Source organism: Perognathus longimembris, chromosome 1, assembly GCF_023159225.1.
Source record: "Perognathus longimembris pacificus isolate PPM17 chromosome 1, ASM2315922v1, whole genome shotgun sequence".
NCBI classification, from domain to species: Eukaryota; Metazoa; Chordata; class Mammalia; order Rodentia; family Heteromyidae; genus Perognathus; species Perognathus longimembris.
Window position 1 is genome coordinate 32,546,561 of NC_063161.1, and position 19,577 is coordinate 32,566,137.

At 38.2% G+C, this 19,577-nt stretch overlaps 1 protein-coding gene and 1 pseudogene across 1 annotated transcript; both read left to right on the plus strand.

Annotated features, from left to right (window-relative positions):
- The first annotated feature begins 296 nt into the window (after positions 1-296).
- On the plus strand, positions 297-5,538 carry LOC125347597 (annotated as a pseudogene).
- A 3,067-nt stretch (positions 5,539-8,605) lies between these two features.
- Krr1 (KRR1 small subunit processome component homolog) lies at positions 8,606-18,351 on the plus strand. The gene is made up of 10 exons (XM_048359323.1): positions 8,606-8,774; positions 10,098-10,270; positions 11,613-11,747; positions 11,958-12,083; positions 12,169-12,252; positions 13,641-13,697; positions 14,735-14,905; positions 15,787-15,864; positions 15,971-16,064; positions 18,115-18,351. Exons 1-10 carry the CDS (start codon positions 8,681-8,683, stop codon positions 18,252-18,254), a joined length of 1,152 nt encoding a protein of 383 aa, XP_048215280.1. The 5' UTR covers positions 8,606-8,680; the 3' UTR covers positions 18,255-18,351.
- The last annotated feature ends 1,226 nt before the right edge of the window (positions 18,352-19,577 follow it).

The following is a 19,577-nucleotide window of genomic DNA, read 5'->3' on the forward strand; positions in this document are numbered from 1 at the left end:
CTTTATTATAAATGTCAAGCACTTCATTGTAAGTGTCCTATAACCCTTTCAATTTTTCACACAAGCCATCCTTTGTGACCATTTGCCCCCTAGTGGCAACCTGAGACAACTATTTCTACTGAGAAAAAGTTTTCTGTTCCCTTCCCATCCAAACCTGGTATTGTGATGATGTTTAGAATCACTCCAGTACGGTCATATTTATGTAAAAGTTACTCCAAAAAGTTAGCCATTTTAAATGACAAACATTTACAAGTCTTTTGAGGGTGAGGAGTTTATGAATAGCGAATTTGTGGCTGATGGCCTCTCAGAAGCTGCCAGTTAAGGAGCAGCTAAGGCTTCTGCCATTAGCCACTGAAGAGCTTGAGCGACTACAGGTACTGCTTCTCAGCTCTTGCATGGAGCTGCTCTCTGAAGGCTTTGATTCCTCACCATGAGGATCTCATCCTCAGCTTGCTTGCAGCATGGTAGCTGGCTTCTGCAGTGTTGGCAGGAAAAGGGAAGAAGGAATGAAGAAAAAGGAAAGGAGGAGAAAGGCATAAAGGGAAGAGAGAGACAGAGAGGAAGGGAGAGAGGGAGGAGATGAAAAGAGGAAAGAGAAAAGGATTGAGAAGGAACAGCAATATCTTTATTGTATTGCCCATCTCCTAGATTGCAGACTTAATTTTATAATAGAATGAATTTTCTTGTTTACTTAAGTTATTTTAAGTTTTTCCTATGGTTTGCAATAGAAAAAAATGAGTGTTTAGATATATCTCTGTATGTAAATATCTAAATCATACAGAAGTTCTCACTGTAAATGGTATGTGTTTGCTAAGGGTAAAAAGTCTCCATCCCTTCTACCTGTCCTAGGTGCTGTAAGCACAGAGGACTTAGTGCTACCAAGATCATGTCCAAGCTCCTAGGACATCCCCACATTGCTTAAGATCAGGACCCTTACTCAGATTGCCCAATCCCCTGCTTTAATGGAATAGTGTGCTTATATAATCCAGATATGAGTGTTTTCTGGGTTGAAATGTCTGCAGATCTTTATCATATTAGTAAAGTGTAATAAAGTATAATATTAAAAACTGAATTTTCATATCTTTTAGTGTGTCTGATAGCTAACCTTTTTATTTAATTTCTTCCTATCAAGAATATGCTCTAATATGCTAGTATTTTAATTTGCACAGTGTGCCAAATTAGTTTTATCAAGGGGAATAAACATCTGGCATGAAGCTTTACAATCTTTCACATTTTCACCTGACCTTTCAGTGGATAATAGATGTGCCTGCATTTTTGTGGCTAGCAGTGTCGGCTCTGCTTGAGATTTCAGCATTCCTGGTATCCAAGGTTTGGATGCTCTAAGAAGACTGCATTAAATGGCACTTTGATTCCACCATTCCAGAATTAAGAATCCACTTCCTGCAACACTCAATATCATTGAAACTCATTCAACATGTATATGTCAGGGGGTGCTAGGAATAAGACTGATGTGCAAACTCCATGGTGCCTTGACCTAGGGGATCTCCAAACCTTCCGGGGCAAGTGGGGGGGGGCCCTCCCCTCTCCATCCAACCTGTGGGCAAAACTACAACCATCTCCCTTTCTCTACTCCCCAAGGAGGCCATTCAACTCTGAAAAATTACTAAGATTGTCTCTACCACAGGGTAACAACAAGGATTTCAGTGAGGCATGCCTACACTGATGAAGCTGAGATCTTTGCTTTAAACAAACACACAGATCCATGAAGGTTTTTGTGCAGGTGTAGGAGCTTCAACTCTGGTCCTGGGCACTAAGATTTTGTGCTCAAGGTTTGTATTTTACCACTTGAGTCTTAGCTCCACTTCTGGCTTTTAAATTCTTTTTAATGGTAGTAAATTGGAGATAAAACTCTCTTGGACATTCCTGCCCCAGCTGTCTTGGAACCTTCATTCTCCGATCTCAGCCTTTTAACTGGCCAGGATTAAAGGTGAGGGCCAGCCACACCCTGTGTCTGTGGGCTTCTGCAAGGGCATACCTTCCTGGAAGGGGAAGCAGAAGTTGAGGGGTGGGCTTATCGTGTCCTGAAGATAAAGGAGAGCAGCACAGCCTGGACTTCATTCACTGGGTCCAGGCTGCTGGAGGAAGGAGGTAAAGAGGAAGTAGAAGCAGTACAGCAGATGGAGGACTCAGAACAGAACATGGTCACCAAGATTCCTAGAGCAGCAAGGATAGAGGTGAAACCTCCCAGTAACAGAAGCAGTGGTGACGGCTGAGGCCATGCGTTTCAGCCTCTTCTCAGCTGCAGCTCTAAGGAGCAGAGCGAGGCTCCGTCCGGTCCCTTTCAGTTTCTTATTCCCTGCAAAAGACTTTAGCTTCCACCTGGAATCATGGCAACTTCATCTGAAGAAGCCTTGTAGATTATCAGTGTGTCAAAAGAAGTTGGATGGGGCTCTGTACTTCATGGCAGAAAGAATTGCCTAGGCATCTGAAGGCAAAGATAGACTTACAGGCTCCCTTGCTGGCCCCATGGGTCCAGGCCTGAGGCAGCAGGTCCGGGGTGTGCTGGGTGTGCATCAGCATTGAGTTTGACTGGGACAAGCAGGTGCAAGAGGTGGGCCTGGAGGGCATGGTGATTTACCTGCAGCTGCAGAACCTGGTGAACCTGGCCTAGTGCATTGACTTCAGCCAGGTTTCAGGCTCTGAGGAGGATGGGGGGGGGTGATGCAGTGGTGGGAAAGGAGGAGGAGGAAGGGCCCAAGGGCAGTCCTCAGGACTGGCAAGCCCCTGGAACCCTGACCCCTACATAAGGAAGGGTTAGTAAAATTTCAACCTTCCTTATGGCCTTGGGATTCCATGAGGAAACATTTGAGAAGTACTCTGATAGAAATATGTGTGGTCCTAAAGCCACCAGCACAACAATGTTCATCGCAGCACAATTTGTCATAGCTAGAATCTGGAACCAACCCAGATGCCCCTCAGTAGAAGAATGGATCAGGAAAATGTGGATCAGGAAAAATGGATCAGGAAAATATACACAATGGAATTTTATGCCTCTATCAGAAATAATGACATTGCACCATTTGTAAGGAAATGGAAGGACCTGGAAAAAGTTATACTAAGTGAAGTGAGCCAGACCCAAAGAAACATGGACTCTATGGTTTCTCTTATAGGGAATAATTAGCACAGGTTTAGGCAAGTCACAGCAGAGGATCACAGGAGCTCAATAGCTATACCCTTACGTAAGATAATACTAAGTGAAATGAACTCCATGTTATGGAAACGATTGTTGTAACTACTTTCAACGTGCCATATGTAATTGTAGCCTCTTTTATTGATGATCTTCTTGTATCACCTTCCTGTGGTTGTACCTACACTTTCTCTGTATTTTATCTGAGTATATTGGAAACTGGGTATACTGGTATTAGAACTAGGAAATTGGAAGGGAATACCAAAATCGAGAGACACAGGGTAAAAAAAGACAAAAAACTACAAAAGCAATACTTGCAAAACTGTTTGGTGTAAATGAACTGAACAACTCATGGGGGGGAAGGGGAAGGGGAGGAGGGTGGGGGTAATGAGGGACGAGGTAACCAACAGTACAAGAAATGTATCCAATGCCTAATGTGTGAAACTGTAACCTCTCTGTAATTCAGTTTGATAATAAAATACATATATAAAAAAGAAATATGTGTGATCTATGATGTGCTCAGTATTGTTAGAGATAAAAAAAAATTGATGACTCTTGATCCAGTCTCTCAGGATGTAATTCCTCCAAAACATAATTTTCAGACATCGCTGATATCTATAGCTGATAGCTGATATCTAAAATGAAGTCACTTGCTGAAGCAGCGCAGATCCTTCTGAAGGGGGCAGAAAGACTGAGTACATCACTTACCAAAAATCAGGAGAACAAGCTACAAAGAGACTTCGACTCTGAGCTCTTGAGATTAAGGCAACACTGGAAACATTGGATATGAGAGCTGAGCTGCAGAAGTGCAGGAGTTTCCCCATCACAGTGCATCTGAAGTTATAAAGAACACAGATATTATCTGGATAAAAGGATACCTGAGGAATACTGTCTCCTAGCTGTCCATATTCTCAGTGATTTAAAGGAATCTTCATATATCAAGATTTCTATTCAGAAGTAGGCTCTAGACATAGGTGATCTTGGCATAGTTCATCTCTTCAAGCGACCTTTCCCCAAACCAAACCAGGCTCCCCACACTGGCAGACAAAATTAGAAGCAGCACAAAATGTTCTCTTGTGTAAAATTTTCTCACAGCTCTCTCAGGAAGCTGTTCAAATAAAATAACAAATACCTTACATCGTGGTGAAAAACCAGATTCTCTGTTGACCCTTCCCAAGTTTGCAGTCACCTAATTCTTTATGCCATTCCTCAAATAAGAAATCCCTCAAATCAGCTACTGAGAAGGGAAGTGCAGAGGACCACCTCTATGTTTCAGAGCATCTGCTGATTAGAAAGTTTCATAAGCAGAGCTTGAGTTCCCTCATGATGCCTCACCCAGAAAGTGCACCTTTGGGCCACAAGAGAATGAGACTATCAGGTCTTTAATCTTTTGATAAAAATGAAATTAATTCATTACAATCCAGTAAGGGGCTTCTGGAAAAAAGAATTAAACAAGCAAAGCATACTTTATCTGAGGAACAGAACAGCTGCAACCATTGACAGATTGGCAAGTCGCATTGAGGAATCTCAGATCTAGGCTCATTGGTCCAATAGCAGTGATGTTTATGACTCCCGTGTGAAGTTGCCGATCATCTCACAGGGCTATGAACAAATATGCAAATCCATTCAGCTGCAGTTGAACGTTGGATTTGAGCAGATCCGAGTTGTACAGAGAAATGGAAGGGTGATCACACTGTCTCATCAGGAGCAGGAGCTACAGGATTTTCTTCTGTCTCATATGTCTCTGCATCAGGAGCACGCAGTTCAGCAGCTGGTGAAGGTTGTGGTCTGGCAGGTCCTGAGCTTTAGTAACCACGTGGGTCTTGGGCCCATAAAGAGCACTGGCAATGCCTCCTCCATAGCTGTGGCCTCTCCAAACTGTGACTACGTTATTTCAGTTCGCAATGTGCTTGAGGGTGGCAGCAAAGTCCTGGTGCACTTTTCCCAGATCCAGTGCAAAGATCTTCCCAAGAGTGACGTGCTTCAGGACAGCAAGCGGAAACATCTCTGCAGGCCGTTCAGAAGAAGTTCCATGGAATAAAATGGAAGGTCGAAACTCCCCTTATAAAATGGAGCTGCCTATGTCTGCGCTCGGCCCTGTCTGCTCTGATTCTTCCAGAAAGTGGACTCTAGGTGTTTGCAGGACAATTGTAAACACATGGAAGAACGTTTTTCCAAAGAAATTTCTTTTAGGTCGACACCAGGACATCACTGACATTCCCATCATCATCCCTAGAGCTCGAAGCAGGATGCTGTCTTCCAGTATCGACTTATGGAGTACACCTGTGCTGATGGAAGGGCCCTACTTCACTGACCTTGGCTCAGGAAATGGGACGCAGAGAAGGCATCAGTCTCAGCCCACCGCAGGCAAGAGAGGATTCAGCCTCTGACCAAGACTGGATAAAGTTGAACCCAAGAAAAAGGACAAAGTCGGGGGCTCCCATTCATTATTTTGTTTTTGGTGCTATTGACTTTTGAACTGACCTTGTATTCACCAGGCATGTGCTCTACCACAGCCAGGCCTGCATTCTTATTATTTTCCTTATTTTTTTTTAACAGAGTCTCACCTTTGTGTCTGTGCAGGCCTTAATCATGATCCTCATATTTATGTTTTCCATGTTGCTGGGGTGATAGCATGTACCCATGAGCTTAGCTTTTTATCAGATGAGATGGGGTGTTGTGGATTTATGTATGGCTGGCCTTGCATCACAATTATCTTGATCTCAGCTTGTCCTGAGTACCTGGGATTACAGGCACGAACCACTATACCCACCTTAGACTTTTTAAATAGAAAATTTTGAACAATGAAAGGCAATGCCAACATCTTATCAGCAGTATAAAATGACTTATTTAGATATAAATCCACTGAATATTTAAAATTCTTTGTGTAAAAATTTCATCTCATTGTCAGCCATCTGTGAAGCCTATAGCTGAAGGAAGAGAGAGGCATATAGCAGTAACAAATGACTTACAATATACTTTTCAGAAAGTTCAAATATTCCTTTTGTGTCTGGTATTTCAATAAAAGACTGTAGATTGTTCCATTTGCATAAAATAATAATTTTCAGCAGTATCAATTTATTTCATAGGCTGCTGGTTACATCTTGAATATTCATGCATTCCTTTAAAAGCCTTCTGTTGCTATGGCAGATCCTAGTGGTATGAGGAACATTATAGTTTTCCTTCAGGGGGGAAGAAAATTATAACTGAAAATTAAATCAAAGTGGTTAGTTATCAATAAGAAGACTCATAAAGAGATAGAGGAAAGATTGCACTGTGAATAGTATGAGGGATTATATTAGATTCCCCAGGAAATTTGAATGTTTTATTGACCTGGGTCCTAGAGAGCCTAAGACTCAAGCAGAAAAGAATGAATTCAGTTACCAAGGTGCCTCAAATACTTGTAGTCATGTTAACAATAAAATGGACAATATTAAAACATATATACACCTGGAAATGAAACCTCCTGTAGAAAAATTTGCTATAAAATAAAGTTCTGTGAATACTTAAAGACCAAGTCTCTTAACATCCACAACCCCTAACAGCCCTCCTTCCAATGTGCTGGTCCTGATGCCCAGTAGTCTCTAGAACTTCAAATCATCAGGCTGCCTGGACTTGTAGCTTGACCCACTATTAATTAGTGATTCATTTGCTTAAAGTAAGCATAATAAATATCTGCTTTGCAGGGCTGCTGGAAGCATGGAAGGATGTATTCGTTACTTCATAACTTTCACCTGTTGTTGTTTGTTCTATTACAGAGATTTCTCATTGCCTTTTCTGAGCAAATTATAAGAACAGAATGAAATCTCTGTCACAGATTAAAAACAAAATGAACATAATGAGGTGTTTTAGGATTGTCCATAAGTAACCCTATGTTTTGTACATGAAAATTGCAATTTTTAAGGAGATTTCAGACAAATAACCTCCAGTTCATTAGGTTTCATTTCCTAGATATTTGGTCTATCAAGGACATTCCTTATTTTTGCTACAGAAAATTTTGGAAAGGGAAAGCAATAAGATCAATCTTCAGAAGTCATTAGACAAGAGCCTGTCTAGCATTTGAAAAAGGGAATTTTTACAAGTTATTTGCATTAGTGATGAGCCTTTCCATGGATCTTTAAGGCAGTCATATGCAGTAGTGGGGTAGACAGGAGTCAGTCTTTTGGGACAATTATTAGGTTAGTTTATTTAATTGTTTCCACTTACTCTCATTTCTCCTCTCTGGGTTTCCTGGTCTCAGTTCTTCAACTATAATCCTCCTTCAGAGGATTGATATGTAAACCTCCAAACAGTTTATAGATTAATGCTGTCACATGCTTATTTTTCATTTATCATACTTCATCACATTAAGTAGGTATTATATCATTACATCATATCATCACAATATAGGAGCATAGTATAATAAGATATTTTGAGAAGCCACATTTACATGATTTTATGGCACTGTAAGGTTATAATTATTCTATTTTATTAATTATCATTGCTAATCTCTTACTGTGAGCAATTTATTTTTAAAAAGCTACCATATACTTGTATAGAAAAAGCAGATGATACAGATTCAGTACTGTCCTAAGGCTTTTACTGGGCATATTAGAGCATCTCCCCCCTGGAAAATGAAGCCGGGTGGGCCCTACTGTCTTCAGAGTGTTGTTTAAATATTCTCCCTCTGCTTTAGAGAACTGCCCTGGAAAATTACCATCAGAAACAAGGGATTTGAAAACTTACATCACACAAAATTACATCAGCATTACAGAGCTCCGTTTATCTTACCTTTTTGTTTTAAGGATTAAAAACAATGGAAATGGCCAGGTAGCTCACACCTGTAATCTTGATTACTCAGGCAGCTGAGATCTGATGATTCTGGTTCAAAGCTAGTCCGGGAAGGAAAGTGTGTGAAACTCTTAGAGCCAATTAACCAGCGAAAGTCTGGAAGTGGGACTGTGGCTCAAGTGGTAGAGCGCTAATCTTGAGCAAAAAAGTTCAGGGACAGAGCCCAGGCCCTGAGTTCAAGCCTCAGGACACATACACACACACACACACACACACACACACACACACACACACACACACACAGAAGCTAGAGTTTATACTCAATAGTGAGTGTTCTTGCCATTTCTTGCCCCAAATGGCCATTTGCACCTCCTACTAAAGCCGAGTACATATTTGTGAATCATACAAATAGTTATTGGAAGAATTAATGAGAGACATCAGCTATAGTCTCATTGTACTCGGTGGCCAAATGCTGTGCAAAACCATTCCAGTTTAGACTCTGAGACCACCACAAAACTACAGTCGGACACATTGCTAAACTACAATTCCCAGGATGCAGATAAACTCGGAGTTTGCAGTGCATTTTGGGAAGGGTGTTTTCACTTCTCCTTTGTCCCCATTTGGGGAAGTTTGTGCGTGAACGTACCGAGACTGCTCAGATCCCATCTGTGTTCCGCAGAACTCATGTTTGCGGCGCAGGTATTTTAGCCGGAAGAATTTAAGAACCGTGTCACTTCCGGAGATACCGGAAGTTATTTGAAAATGGCATCCTCCACGGGAGGCAGTCCTGCTGTGGGAGCCTCTGGCATTAAGAAAAAAGAATTTCGAAGCCACAAGCCGGGTACAGAAAACCGAGGTGAGGCCGTGGGGGAATCGAAGCCTGGGTTTTGTGGATGTTGACTTGCGGTTTGTTTTTTTAACTCCTTTTATTGGCTGTGAAGGTATAAAGTCGTCAGTGACTTGTTCTGTGTGATGGAGGGGGTTTGGCTGAGCTGACTGGAACCCGCATGTGTGGTGCCGGCCACGTGTTTCCAACTCCTCGCTTTTGCCAGAGGTCCCGCAAAGTCGAGCCGCTGTGGAATCCGTGTCCCGGAAGAGGACGGGTGTTTAGATGTGGCCCGGAGCACCGCGCAGACTCGTAGCCCGCGCGGGGGGCCCCAACTGACTGACAGGTCGCGGACTTGGGATCCAGCCTGTTAGTTTAATAGGTGTCAGCCACGCTGATGGAAGGCGTGGGGCACACCAGTAACCGGCAAGTAGTTATCTTGCTCCTCCTTAACGCTAATTTTTCAGTCAGTAAGGAAGATTTGAAATAGTTGGCTGCTGTTTGTTTTGGTTTTGTTCAAACAGTGATAATGTAAACATTTTAGATAGCACATTTCGTAGGCTTTTCTTGCTCTGGTTTTACAGTGTGAAGGATAGGAAGAGATCACTAGAGAAATAGTCCGGGGAGCTGCTCGGCCAATCTTGTAGAAAGTGTTAAAAAGAAAACAAACAAACAAAAAACACCCTTTCATTCTAGAGGCATCGGGAACGTATAAAAAATTTCCTTTTCAAATTGTTGCTTTTAAAATGTCATAAATACGGACTATAGATATAAAAAAGATCAAAATCACACTTCATCTTTGTGCCCTGAATGTCTTCTATAAAATCGGACTCAATACTGCTTCTTCCTACCTTGATATCGGTATGAAAGCCTTGTAGAAATAGACACCGAAAGGTATTTGAGAACCTAAAATCCCCAAACCCTAGAATACTAAGTATACATACATACTCAGTGAAGTTCCACTCCAGGAAAGCCAGTAAAGGTCATTAGTATTTAAAATAGTGATGTAAACAAAACTGGAGCTGAACCTTCAGCTCTACCATGGTGCAGGGAAGTAGAAATAGAAGTTTCTATCAAGCATATGTTAACCAATGTGGATGTGGGAAGTGTCCATGCCCTAAACTTTATTTTTTACTAGACTATTAGAACATATTTTGATAATCTTGTTGTATGTTGGTACTTTTATAGAGAGAATAATGACCGAGTCATGTTCTTTGATTGGTGGAAAATACAAAAGCAAAGAAGAAATGCAAGGAGAGTATTGGGAAGTTTATGGATATGTGCATATAATGTTTACCAAGTATCCAAAAGGCCATTAAAATGTAATGTTAAATTTTTTTTACACATCTACAGATGAACCAGAACTCCTTACTGTTCCTGATGGTTGGAAAGAACCAGCTTTTTCTAAAGAGGACAATCCCAGAGGACTTTTGGAGGAAAGCAGTTTTGCAACTTTGTTTCCAAAATATAGAGAGGCTTACTTGAAAGAGTGCTGGCCTTTGGTGCAGAAAGCCTTGAATGAACATGTATGCATATTTTATACATTTCTTTGAGATTTTGCTCTTGCTTATGCCATTACTTTTAAGTAAGTATGTGCATGCTGACTGGTTTTGTTTTTAGATGTACAGCATTGCTGGCTAAATTAGTTCTTTGGTATTTAAACATTATAGGTAAACTTTATTTTTACAATTCTTGCACTTTTGACCGTCAGTAATAAAGTCCTCTGAAACCTGCACACATCTCTAAGCATTTACAGTTTTGTAAACCTTCCAAATAAACTATCCAAAATAAACTATCACCTGTGAAATCCAAATTTTAGAGTGCTTATTCTAGGCCATCATCATTACTATATTCTTGTCTGGTTTGAGCTGACTTATGTTTGTAATTGCTTATCTTTCATTTTGAATGAAAGCTATATGGCCTTCTATTTATTTTTGCTGGTGTGTCCCAAGAGAGCAGTGTTTTTGTTATTTTTGAAATTGAGGATTAAAGCCTTTTAAGGGATTGCAATGTTTGTGATTATGACCTGTTGGTAAGGGTAAATGTCACACACACATACACACACGTGATATAAAATGTTTCTCAGTGTGGACAGCTGTGGAGTTGGTTGTACCTATTGGGAACAAAGGTAGCTTAGCAGGCTACCTGCTGTATTTTTTTAGTTGTCTAGATCTGAAATTAAACTCATTTTTTCCCCCTTGGAAAATCATGGAAATGCAACTTTATGTTAAATTGTTCATCAGTCACTACTGAAGCATTCTTCAGGTTATATAAAATCAGAAAATAACATTTTTATTTGCTTTGTGGGAATCTGGTTCATGCTATTGAGAGTTAATGCTAAGTTTTGTAATTGCTTCTTTCTGAACTTGTGATAATTTGCTTTTGCTTTATATTGAGTACTGTAATCACAAAAAAAGTTTGTAAGCAAAATTCATTTTTCGTTCTTGAGGGCACATTGTAGATGGGACCTGGGTCCAGGATTGGGAAACTATACTGCTTTACCTACCAAGGTAACTTAGATAGTTCTTACATTGATCATATTTGGGTTGGTATATGTACATATACCTGCATATATTTAAAATTTAGGGATAGTGTTTATTCCAATAAGTACACAGTATTCTAAAGCGAGATATAAAAGATTTCAATTGCTTCAGTCTTGCATTTTGCGAAGTTTGAAAGTAATCAAATAACTCATGTAATTACCCAGCTTTTTCAGGGAGAGAGTTGATAGAATTTGAGAGGTAGCTTAGCCTTGAAAGGCCCAGAAATTGTTAGGATGACAAAGCCTCTGTAATTATCAAGAACTAAATTCATTTTAAGAAACTCTTTTTCTTTCTTTTTTTTTTTTTTTTTTGGTGTTTCTTATAGCATGTTAATGCAACCCTGGATCTGATTGAGGGCAGTATGACTGTGTGTACTACAAAGAAGACTTTTGATCCATATATTATTGTTAGAGCCAGAGACCTAATAAAACTGTTAGCAAGGAGTGTTTCATTTGAACAGGTAAATCTAGAAATACTTTGCTTTATTGCTTTATTTACACCTTTAGGCAACCTATAACATGTTATCTTTTCTTCCTTGCCTCTGTCCTCACATTCACTCTCTGTCTTCTGTTATGGGTTTCATGTTTGTGCTTAGACATCATTAGCCTGGTTTGGGACATAGATGCAGTTGCATCTTATTTTTTAATACTATTTTTTTTTTTTTGGAAAGGCAGTACGAATTCTTCAGGATGATGTTGCATGTGATATTATTAAAATAGGTTCCTTAGTAAGAAATAAAGAGAGATTTGTAAAAAGAAGACAACGGCTTATTGGTCCCAAAGGATCTACATTAAAGGTACTTTTTGTCAATGGAAACCTGAAGCATTTTATCATTAGTTTTTTATTCTATTTAATTTCAACTTACTGTTCCTTTGATATAGGCATTGGAACTCTTAACGAACTGTTACATCATGGTTCAAGGAAACACAGTTTCAGCTATTGGGCCTTTTAGTGGCTTAAAGGAGGTAAGAACTGTTACCTTTGTTTATTTTCATAAGATTTTCAAATTAATTTGTTATACTAGTTCATTGGATAGCATTGTGTTATAGTCATTTTGTAGTTTTAGAATGTGCTGTTTGATTTTCCTTTAGTAAATACTTGTATATCCTGTAACATGAAGGAATCATCATTCCTGGTTCCTAATGTATTTTGTTTGTTTTTTTTTTTTTTTTTGGCCAGTCCTGGGCCTTGGACTCAGGGTCTGAGCACTGTCCCTGGCTTCTTCCCGCTCAAGGCTAGCACTCTGCCACTTGAGCCACAGCGCCCCTTCTGGCCGTTTTCTGTATATGTGGTGCTGGGGAATCGAACCTAGGGCCTCGTGTATCCGAGGCAGGCACTCTTGCCACTAGGCTATATCCCCAGCCCTCCTAATGTATTTTGGACAACCTTTGGAGGTTGGAAACATCCATTTCTGAATTAGGTTTGTGTATCATTTCTCCTCCCATTGTGAAATGTAAATGAGTATTTCTGATCCTGCTCTGTAGCGAATGTAAGAAGCATGGTATCCTTCCATGTGTTCAAATAATGAAAAATTTGCACTGATTTATATAGCCAACAGAGGTCACACTGAAAACTTTTCTCCTTCAAAATAGATATTTTGTTTGAATTTTAGCATGTTGAGTTAACATTCCTCATAAAAGTTTTCTTTAACTTGACAATGTTGTAAGAGAACTATAAGGGATAAATACATTTCTATAAGCTCCTTTTGATGCTATCATTATCTGGATCTGTTTGTGTTGTTTTACTTCCATCTTAGGAAACCTTCAGTAGCTATCCCATTGGCTTTCTTTCTCACAAATTGTCTGTTCTTTTGTCAGGGTGTAGTAATAGCTTCATATATTATGTGTTTCATAGTTTTGAAGGTTAGAGATATAGCTCAGTGGTAAACTGCTTGTCTGATAAGCATGAGGCTGTGTGTTTGATCCCTACCACTGCAAGGGAAAATCAGTTTTGTAGGCTTTGAAATTTATTATTTAATTCTTATAGTATACTTGGGTTTTTAATATAATTTTATCTTTTATAAATGTTAAAGCTGGAATAGGAATATTAATTGACTTTCTTATATAAAGTGGCTGTCTCATACTTTGAAGACTTCTTATTTTGCTCCTGAACCACCCTCTTTTCCTAAATTACTAGCTATAGCAAGTTGGAGTGTGCCATCTTTCAGCAATAATAGAGAAACTTTATTGTATTCAAGGGTGCTTGACTGAAAAATTTAGAAGCCACTCAGAGCAGTTGAAAAATTACTAGATTCATGTGGTAAACATTTCCTGATTCATAGGATTTTTTTCTCTTCAATCATGTTCATTTAGATCTTTATAAGTACTAATTAAATTTTCTTTGCAAATTTCAGGTTCGAAAAGTAGTCCTAGATACCATGAAGAATATTCATCCAATTTATAACATTAAAGTGAGTGTCAATTGCAGTCACCATAGCGATGATCATCAAGCTTGTTTTATTGAAAGTTTCTTCCAGTCAAAGGAACTTAGGTTGAATTCTTATGAAACTTTTATAACAGCCTAATACATAGACAGATAAAACAGCTACTTGGGTTGAAATTAGTGAACTGGGGATAGAATCCAGCCCATGTACTTTTTCTGCAATCACTTGAGGCTTATATCGCTCATATAAAAACTATTGAAAGAGATACTGTTACTTATTTTATAGCTTGACTACAATAATAATAAACCTCACAGAATTGGTTATAGATGATAATAATTTTATTTTCTTATATGTGATTTTTTAGGAGTCTTTCTAATAATATCTAGAATATTGCATATTGCATTAAAACTTTCTTTGAAAATCACTAACGTTGTAGCCCATCTGAGAGATGTGTTATGTATGTGCAAAAAGTGTAGTTTGTGATTATAATTGGAAGCATAATCATGGTATAATGAGTTCCTTTATGATGAGTATTTGTTGAGCAATTGACCTGAATTTGAAAGCTTAAAAATCACCAGATTAGGTTGAAAGTGATTTTGAGTTACACTAGGACATTACAGATCAAAGGAAAGCCAGTTGTACATTCTGATGCCTTGTTGATATCCTCTTGTGCTTCAGTTTCTATAAAATTGAAAAGCATTATGGAAAGTATGAGAAGAGAATTGACTTTTGTTGAAACCACTAGGACATTTGCTTCTCTCTAGTTTCCATTTTCTTATAAGGAATCATCAGCTAATTGAGAACCCTCCTTACAAGGGTTTAATGAAATAATGGTTGAAAAGCTTAATTTTCATACTATTTTGCAATTTTGCATTTCTTTACCTAAATTATAATCCTTTTCTGGTGCTTGGCAAATTGTCCCTTTTTAAGATGACATTTTTTATGATGCATTTAGTTAATTCCCTTGAGGAGAAAAAAAACAGTCCCTTTAAAAATTTTATTTATCTAAGCAATATGTATAAATTTGAAATTGAAATTTCTTATTTATGTGTTTATGACTGTAGACCTTAATGATTAAACGAGAATTAGCAAAAGATTCTGAATTACGATCACAAAGTTGGGAGAGATTTTTGCCACAGTTCAAACACAAAAATGTGAACAAACGCAAGGAACCAAAGAAGAAAACTGTTAAGAAGGAATATACACCATTCCCACCACCACAACCAGAAAGTCAGGTCAGTATTGAATGTCCAACTTTACATGAAGGGGAGTCATCTGTCTATTTTGTCAGGAATTGAGGCTAGTTTAGGTGAAATACAAGAATTTGAAAGTATAAATAGGCATATTTTTGAGCTAAGTATATGGAAGTTCAGAGTGAGCCTTCACATTATGATCATAAACAGTATCAAGATGGCTAGTCTTACTAATGCATTTGTAGCTACCATAAATGTACAGGTTTTTAAAAAATGAGCAATGTAGCCTACTACAGCTTAAATGATCATATCCACCTTTTTTTCTGAGTTTCAAATTCCCTTTAGTCAGCTGTACTTCTGGTGAAATTCCTTTCCAGCCATGACCAGAGTTTCCTTTTTTCTTTGTAAAGAAAAAATATCAGTTTTCTTTCAAGTTCCCTTTTTGCTGTGTATCACAACTTCCTACCAGAACTCTAAAACTTAGCTCACTCTAAAAAAAATACTTCTTTAATTTCTTCTCTCTACTCAGGCTCCTTCACATGATCCTCCTGCCTCAGCCTCTGATTGCTGGGATCCCAAAACATGCTACCATTCCCAACTTGTCTTCTGTCATTTTTCAGTCATGTTCCATCTCTGCCTAGTGTTTGGTATTCTTCATGCTTCCCCAAAGCTCACCTTTTTGGTTTTCTCTTTTCTGAAACATTGACCTTCCACCTCACCTGATTTAGTCTGTTTCATATTCAAGAACATGATACCTTTTTCATAACCCCTTGTTTATATTTCAGCTTTGAATACAGTTTCTTCTTTTTAAAGCTTATTAATTTTCCATAGAATATTGACTCCAACTGTTTTTATGTCCTAGCTTTCTTATGAAATTGTCATTGCATTATTTCTGATGTAATTATAAATACTGTCTTCATTAGATTGATAAAGAACTGGCTAGTGGTGAATACTTTTTGAAGGCAAATCAGAAGAAACGACAGAAAATGGAAGCAGTAAAGGTAAAATTTTTAAATCTTTTTCATAGTAATAGAAAAAAGTTCATAGCTACTTGAATTCTTATTAAGTTTAAATTGTACTTTATTAATATGTTTCTTACTAATGTAGGCTAAACAAGCAGAAGTTCTTACTAAGAGACAAGAGGAAAGGAACAAAGCATTTATTCCACCTAAAGAAAAGCCAGTTGTGAAACCAAAGGAAGGTAACACTCATTTTTCACTTCTTCTTCTTCTTCTTCTTTTTTTTTTTTGACAGTCCTGGGCCTTGGACTCAGGGCCTGAGCATTGTGCTGAAGGCTAGTACTCTGCCACTTGAGCCACAATGCCACCTCTGGCCGTCCTCTATATATGTGGTGCTGGGGAATGGAACCCATGGCCTCATGTATACAAGGCAAGCACTCTTGCCCCAGGCCATATTCCCAGCCCCCATTTTTCACTTCTTATGCATAACATTTCCAGTGATTTTGTTTCTGACTCTCTCATGTTAGGAAATAACTGTGTTCATGACTTGTCTTAACATTTCATTAGTTACCAAGCATAGGGACAAGAGATGAAAGAGGTAGTTGGGAAATTAGTAGCAGCTAATGCCTGTTCAGAGTGCTCACGAATGATAGTGCTTGGGAAACAAAGCCAGAGTTGCTAATATCCTCAGTAAGAACTAAGAGTATGTGGACTAAGGTCCTTTAGTCTGCTGCCATGCATCTCAGAACTGGCTTTTCAAAAGTTGTCCTTTTTACTCATTTGATGTTTGGCTTAACATTTTCTGTGTTACTAAAGTGAATTTCTCATCACTTGGAAATGTAGAACATTGATAAAAGAAACTAAAAGGAAGAAACGCTCATGCCTTTTCTCCATTTCTAGCCTCACTCTCTCCCTCTAGTAACACTTGTGTTCTGAGTAGATCAACCCTCCAAAATCAGTAGTGGCACATGGAGGGCAAGGGATATACTGACAGTGCTGCACATAACCATTGGTCAGTACCAGAACCACTACATTACTGTTGCTTGACTGTTTTCATTTGTTTGTTTGTTTTTTTGTTGCTCTGAGCTGTTAAAGCCCTACTCTTGAAGTATTTTCCTTATAATTCTTATAATACTTTCAAAGTTTTCAGGTTTTATACTAAGGTATTTGATCCATTTTGAATTACTTTTTGTGCAGAGTGAGATATAGGGATCTAGTTTCAGTGTTGTACATATCCCAGTGTTGTACATATCCCAGTGTTGTACATATCCAGGCACCACTTGTTAGAAGTCTTTGTTTTTCCTGGTGCATGTTTTTAGTACCTGTGCGAGGAACCAGATGATAGTAACTGCTTGGTTTATTTCTAGGTTCTGTATTCTCGTTCATTGGTCCAGATGTCAGTTTTTGTGCCAGCCCCATGCTTTTTATTACGATGGGTCTTAATAGTCTGAGATATTGTAATACCTCCAGCATTTCTTTCTTTCCTCAGGATTGTTTAAAACACTAGCCTGAATATAATTGGTTTTATAAAAGTAAAATCTCACAGCATTATATTTTTCAGTTATAATTCATTATAAATGAATATAATTTCATTATATAATTTTCAGCACATTGGAAGTACTTGGTAGCTAGTTAATTGGAACAGTAGTGATTAAGGATACAAATGCTTTGTATAGTGGAGGCTTTAAATCTTCGCACCTCTAGTGACTGTGTTGTATGTATAGTAACATTTTATCTTGTGATTCTTTTGTGCTCTGAATATTGTACCTTAAATGTTAAGAAAAAGTTCCATTTCTTTTATTGCTTCTACTCATGCTTTTGACATGAAGGAAGACCATCATACACTCCCAAATTACTGTCTTTACTACCAAAATTTATTAAAAATAATTTCTGGCCAGTCTTATTTAAGTTTTTGTTGTGGTCTTACATGAAGTGGATTTTGACCTGTAGCTTCATATTTAGTTAATATTTTTCCATGGGGAGATATTTTAACTTATTTTTGTTTGCTAGATGGAAAGTTGATAACTAGTGAGCTTTTTAAATTTCCAAACACAGAAGGAATATAAGTAAAAATCTAATCTCAGTGGAATTATGAAAAAATAGTTTCAGCATCATTGGATCAATAAATTGTCATGCCATTTTCACGTTCTTTTACTGATATATAAATTCCTCATTCCCTTTAGGAAGGTGTTTTATATTTTGTAGCATGAGCTGCAGTTATTATACTGTAAAGTTACTGCCTTTAATGTCTGTTCAAAAGAATCACATATATATATATTTTAATTATTCTAGCTTCTACTGAAACTAAAATTGACGTGGCAAGCATCAAAGAAAAGGTTAAGAAAGCAAAGATGAAGAAGCTGGGAGCTCTTACAGCTGAGGAAGTTAAGCTTAAGATGGAAGCAGACGAAAAGAAAAACAAGAAAAAATAACATAAAAAACTGAACTAGAAGCCAGACACCAGTGGCTCATGCCAGTAATCCTAGCTCCTCCAGTGGCTGCATTCTGAGGATCATGATTTGAAGTCAGCCTGGGCAGAAAAGTCTGTTGTAGTCTTACCTCCAATTAACTACCAAAAAGCAAAAAGTGGAGCTGTGGTCCAAGTGGTAGAGTGCCAGTTTTGAGTGAAAAAGCTAAGGGACAATGTCTAAGCCTTGAGTTCAAACTCTAGTATTGGTTGGTGCACACAACACAGAAATCTAAAGTAGTTCTTAAGAAGCTATCTCCTTTTGTAAAGGATTTCCAGAAACCAAGGCAATAGTTGCCTTATCTGTGAGAAGTAATATTGATTACTTTTTTGTTTTAGAATTTTATTTTGTTAATAGAACAGTATTCTTTATGTTCTTTATGTGTATTTTGAAAAATTTGTGCTAGAAAATGGTATATATCTTTGTACATTTTGTTTAGTCAATCAATGACAGGCAGGTTTTATGGAAGCTCAACTTAGCAGTAACTCAGATTTTTTGCTTGCTTGGTTTGTTTGTTTTGTTGAGGGCTGGTGGTGTTATTGAGGTTTGGGTTCAAGGCTTCACACGTGCTAGGTAGTCATTCTACTACCCGGACTATGCCTCCATCCCTTTTTATCCTCTGAGATCAGGGTTTGCGTTCTGATTGCTCTGATGTGGACTGTCATTTTCTTATGCTTCCTGCCATAGCTGGGATGACAGGTGCACACCACTGTGTCCAATATTTTCTTTTGAGATGGGGGCATTCACCAACATTTTCCTTAGACTGGCCTTGAATCATGAGCCCCATGATTTCAGCTTCCTGAGTGGCTAGGATTATAGGCATGAACCATTATACTAGCTTCTAGTTGTTCTTTTTTGTTGTTGTTTTTGTTTTTACATACAGCGTTTTGGGAATATGGCAATTGTAATTATACATTAAATCTCATGTCTGAATCTATTGCTTAGTCTTTCGCTATAATATTCTCCCAGCATTTGGTTTTGAGAAAAATTAACGCAAACATTTCAGTGCTCTTTATTCTTCTCTATTGATATTAATAGTTTGCCTTGTCCCTTTTCTGTCTTTTACAACTTTATTTATACCTCTATCAAAGATTATACAGCTTAAGCAGGCCTCTGAAACCAACTCCTGTAGTTACTGTTGTACTTTGAGTCTGAGTATGTGGTAAAGGAGAAAGACAAGCTGGAGGAGAACTGGGAAAGCCAAGTGGTAAGAGTTGAATGATCAGTGAGGATTGATGATGTCTTTGTTTTCAGAGATGGATTCTGTCTCTGTATTTTGGGCTAGTT

What these genes read in the sequence shown, in the direction of transcription:
- Krr1 (XM_048359323.1), top strand. Translation starts at nt 8,681, where the DNA reads ATGGCATCCTCCACGGGAGGCAGTCCTGCTGTGGGAGCCTCTGGCATT. An exon ending in CTTTTAGTGGCTTAAAGGAG is followed by an intron (nt 12,253 to 13,640) that starts GTAAGAACTGTT and finishes TGCAAATTTCAG; the next exon opens with GTTCGAAAAGTAGTCCTAGA. An exon ending in ATCCAATTTATAACATTAAA is followed by an intron (nt 13,698 to 14,734) that starts GTGAGTGTCAAT and finishes TTATGACTGTAG; the next exon opens with ACCTTAATGATTAAACGAGA.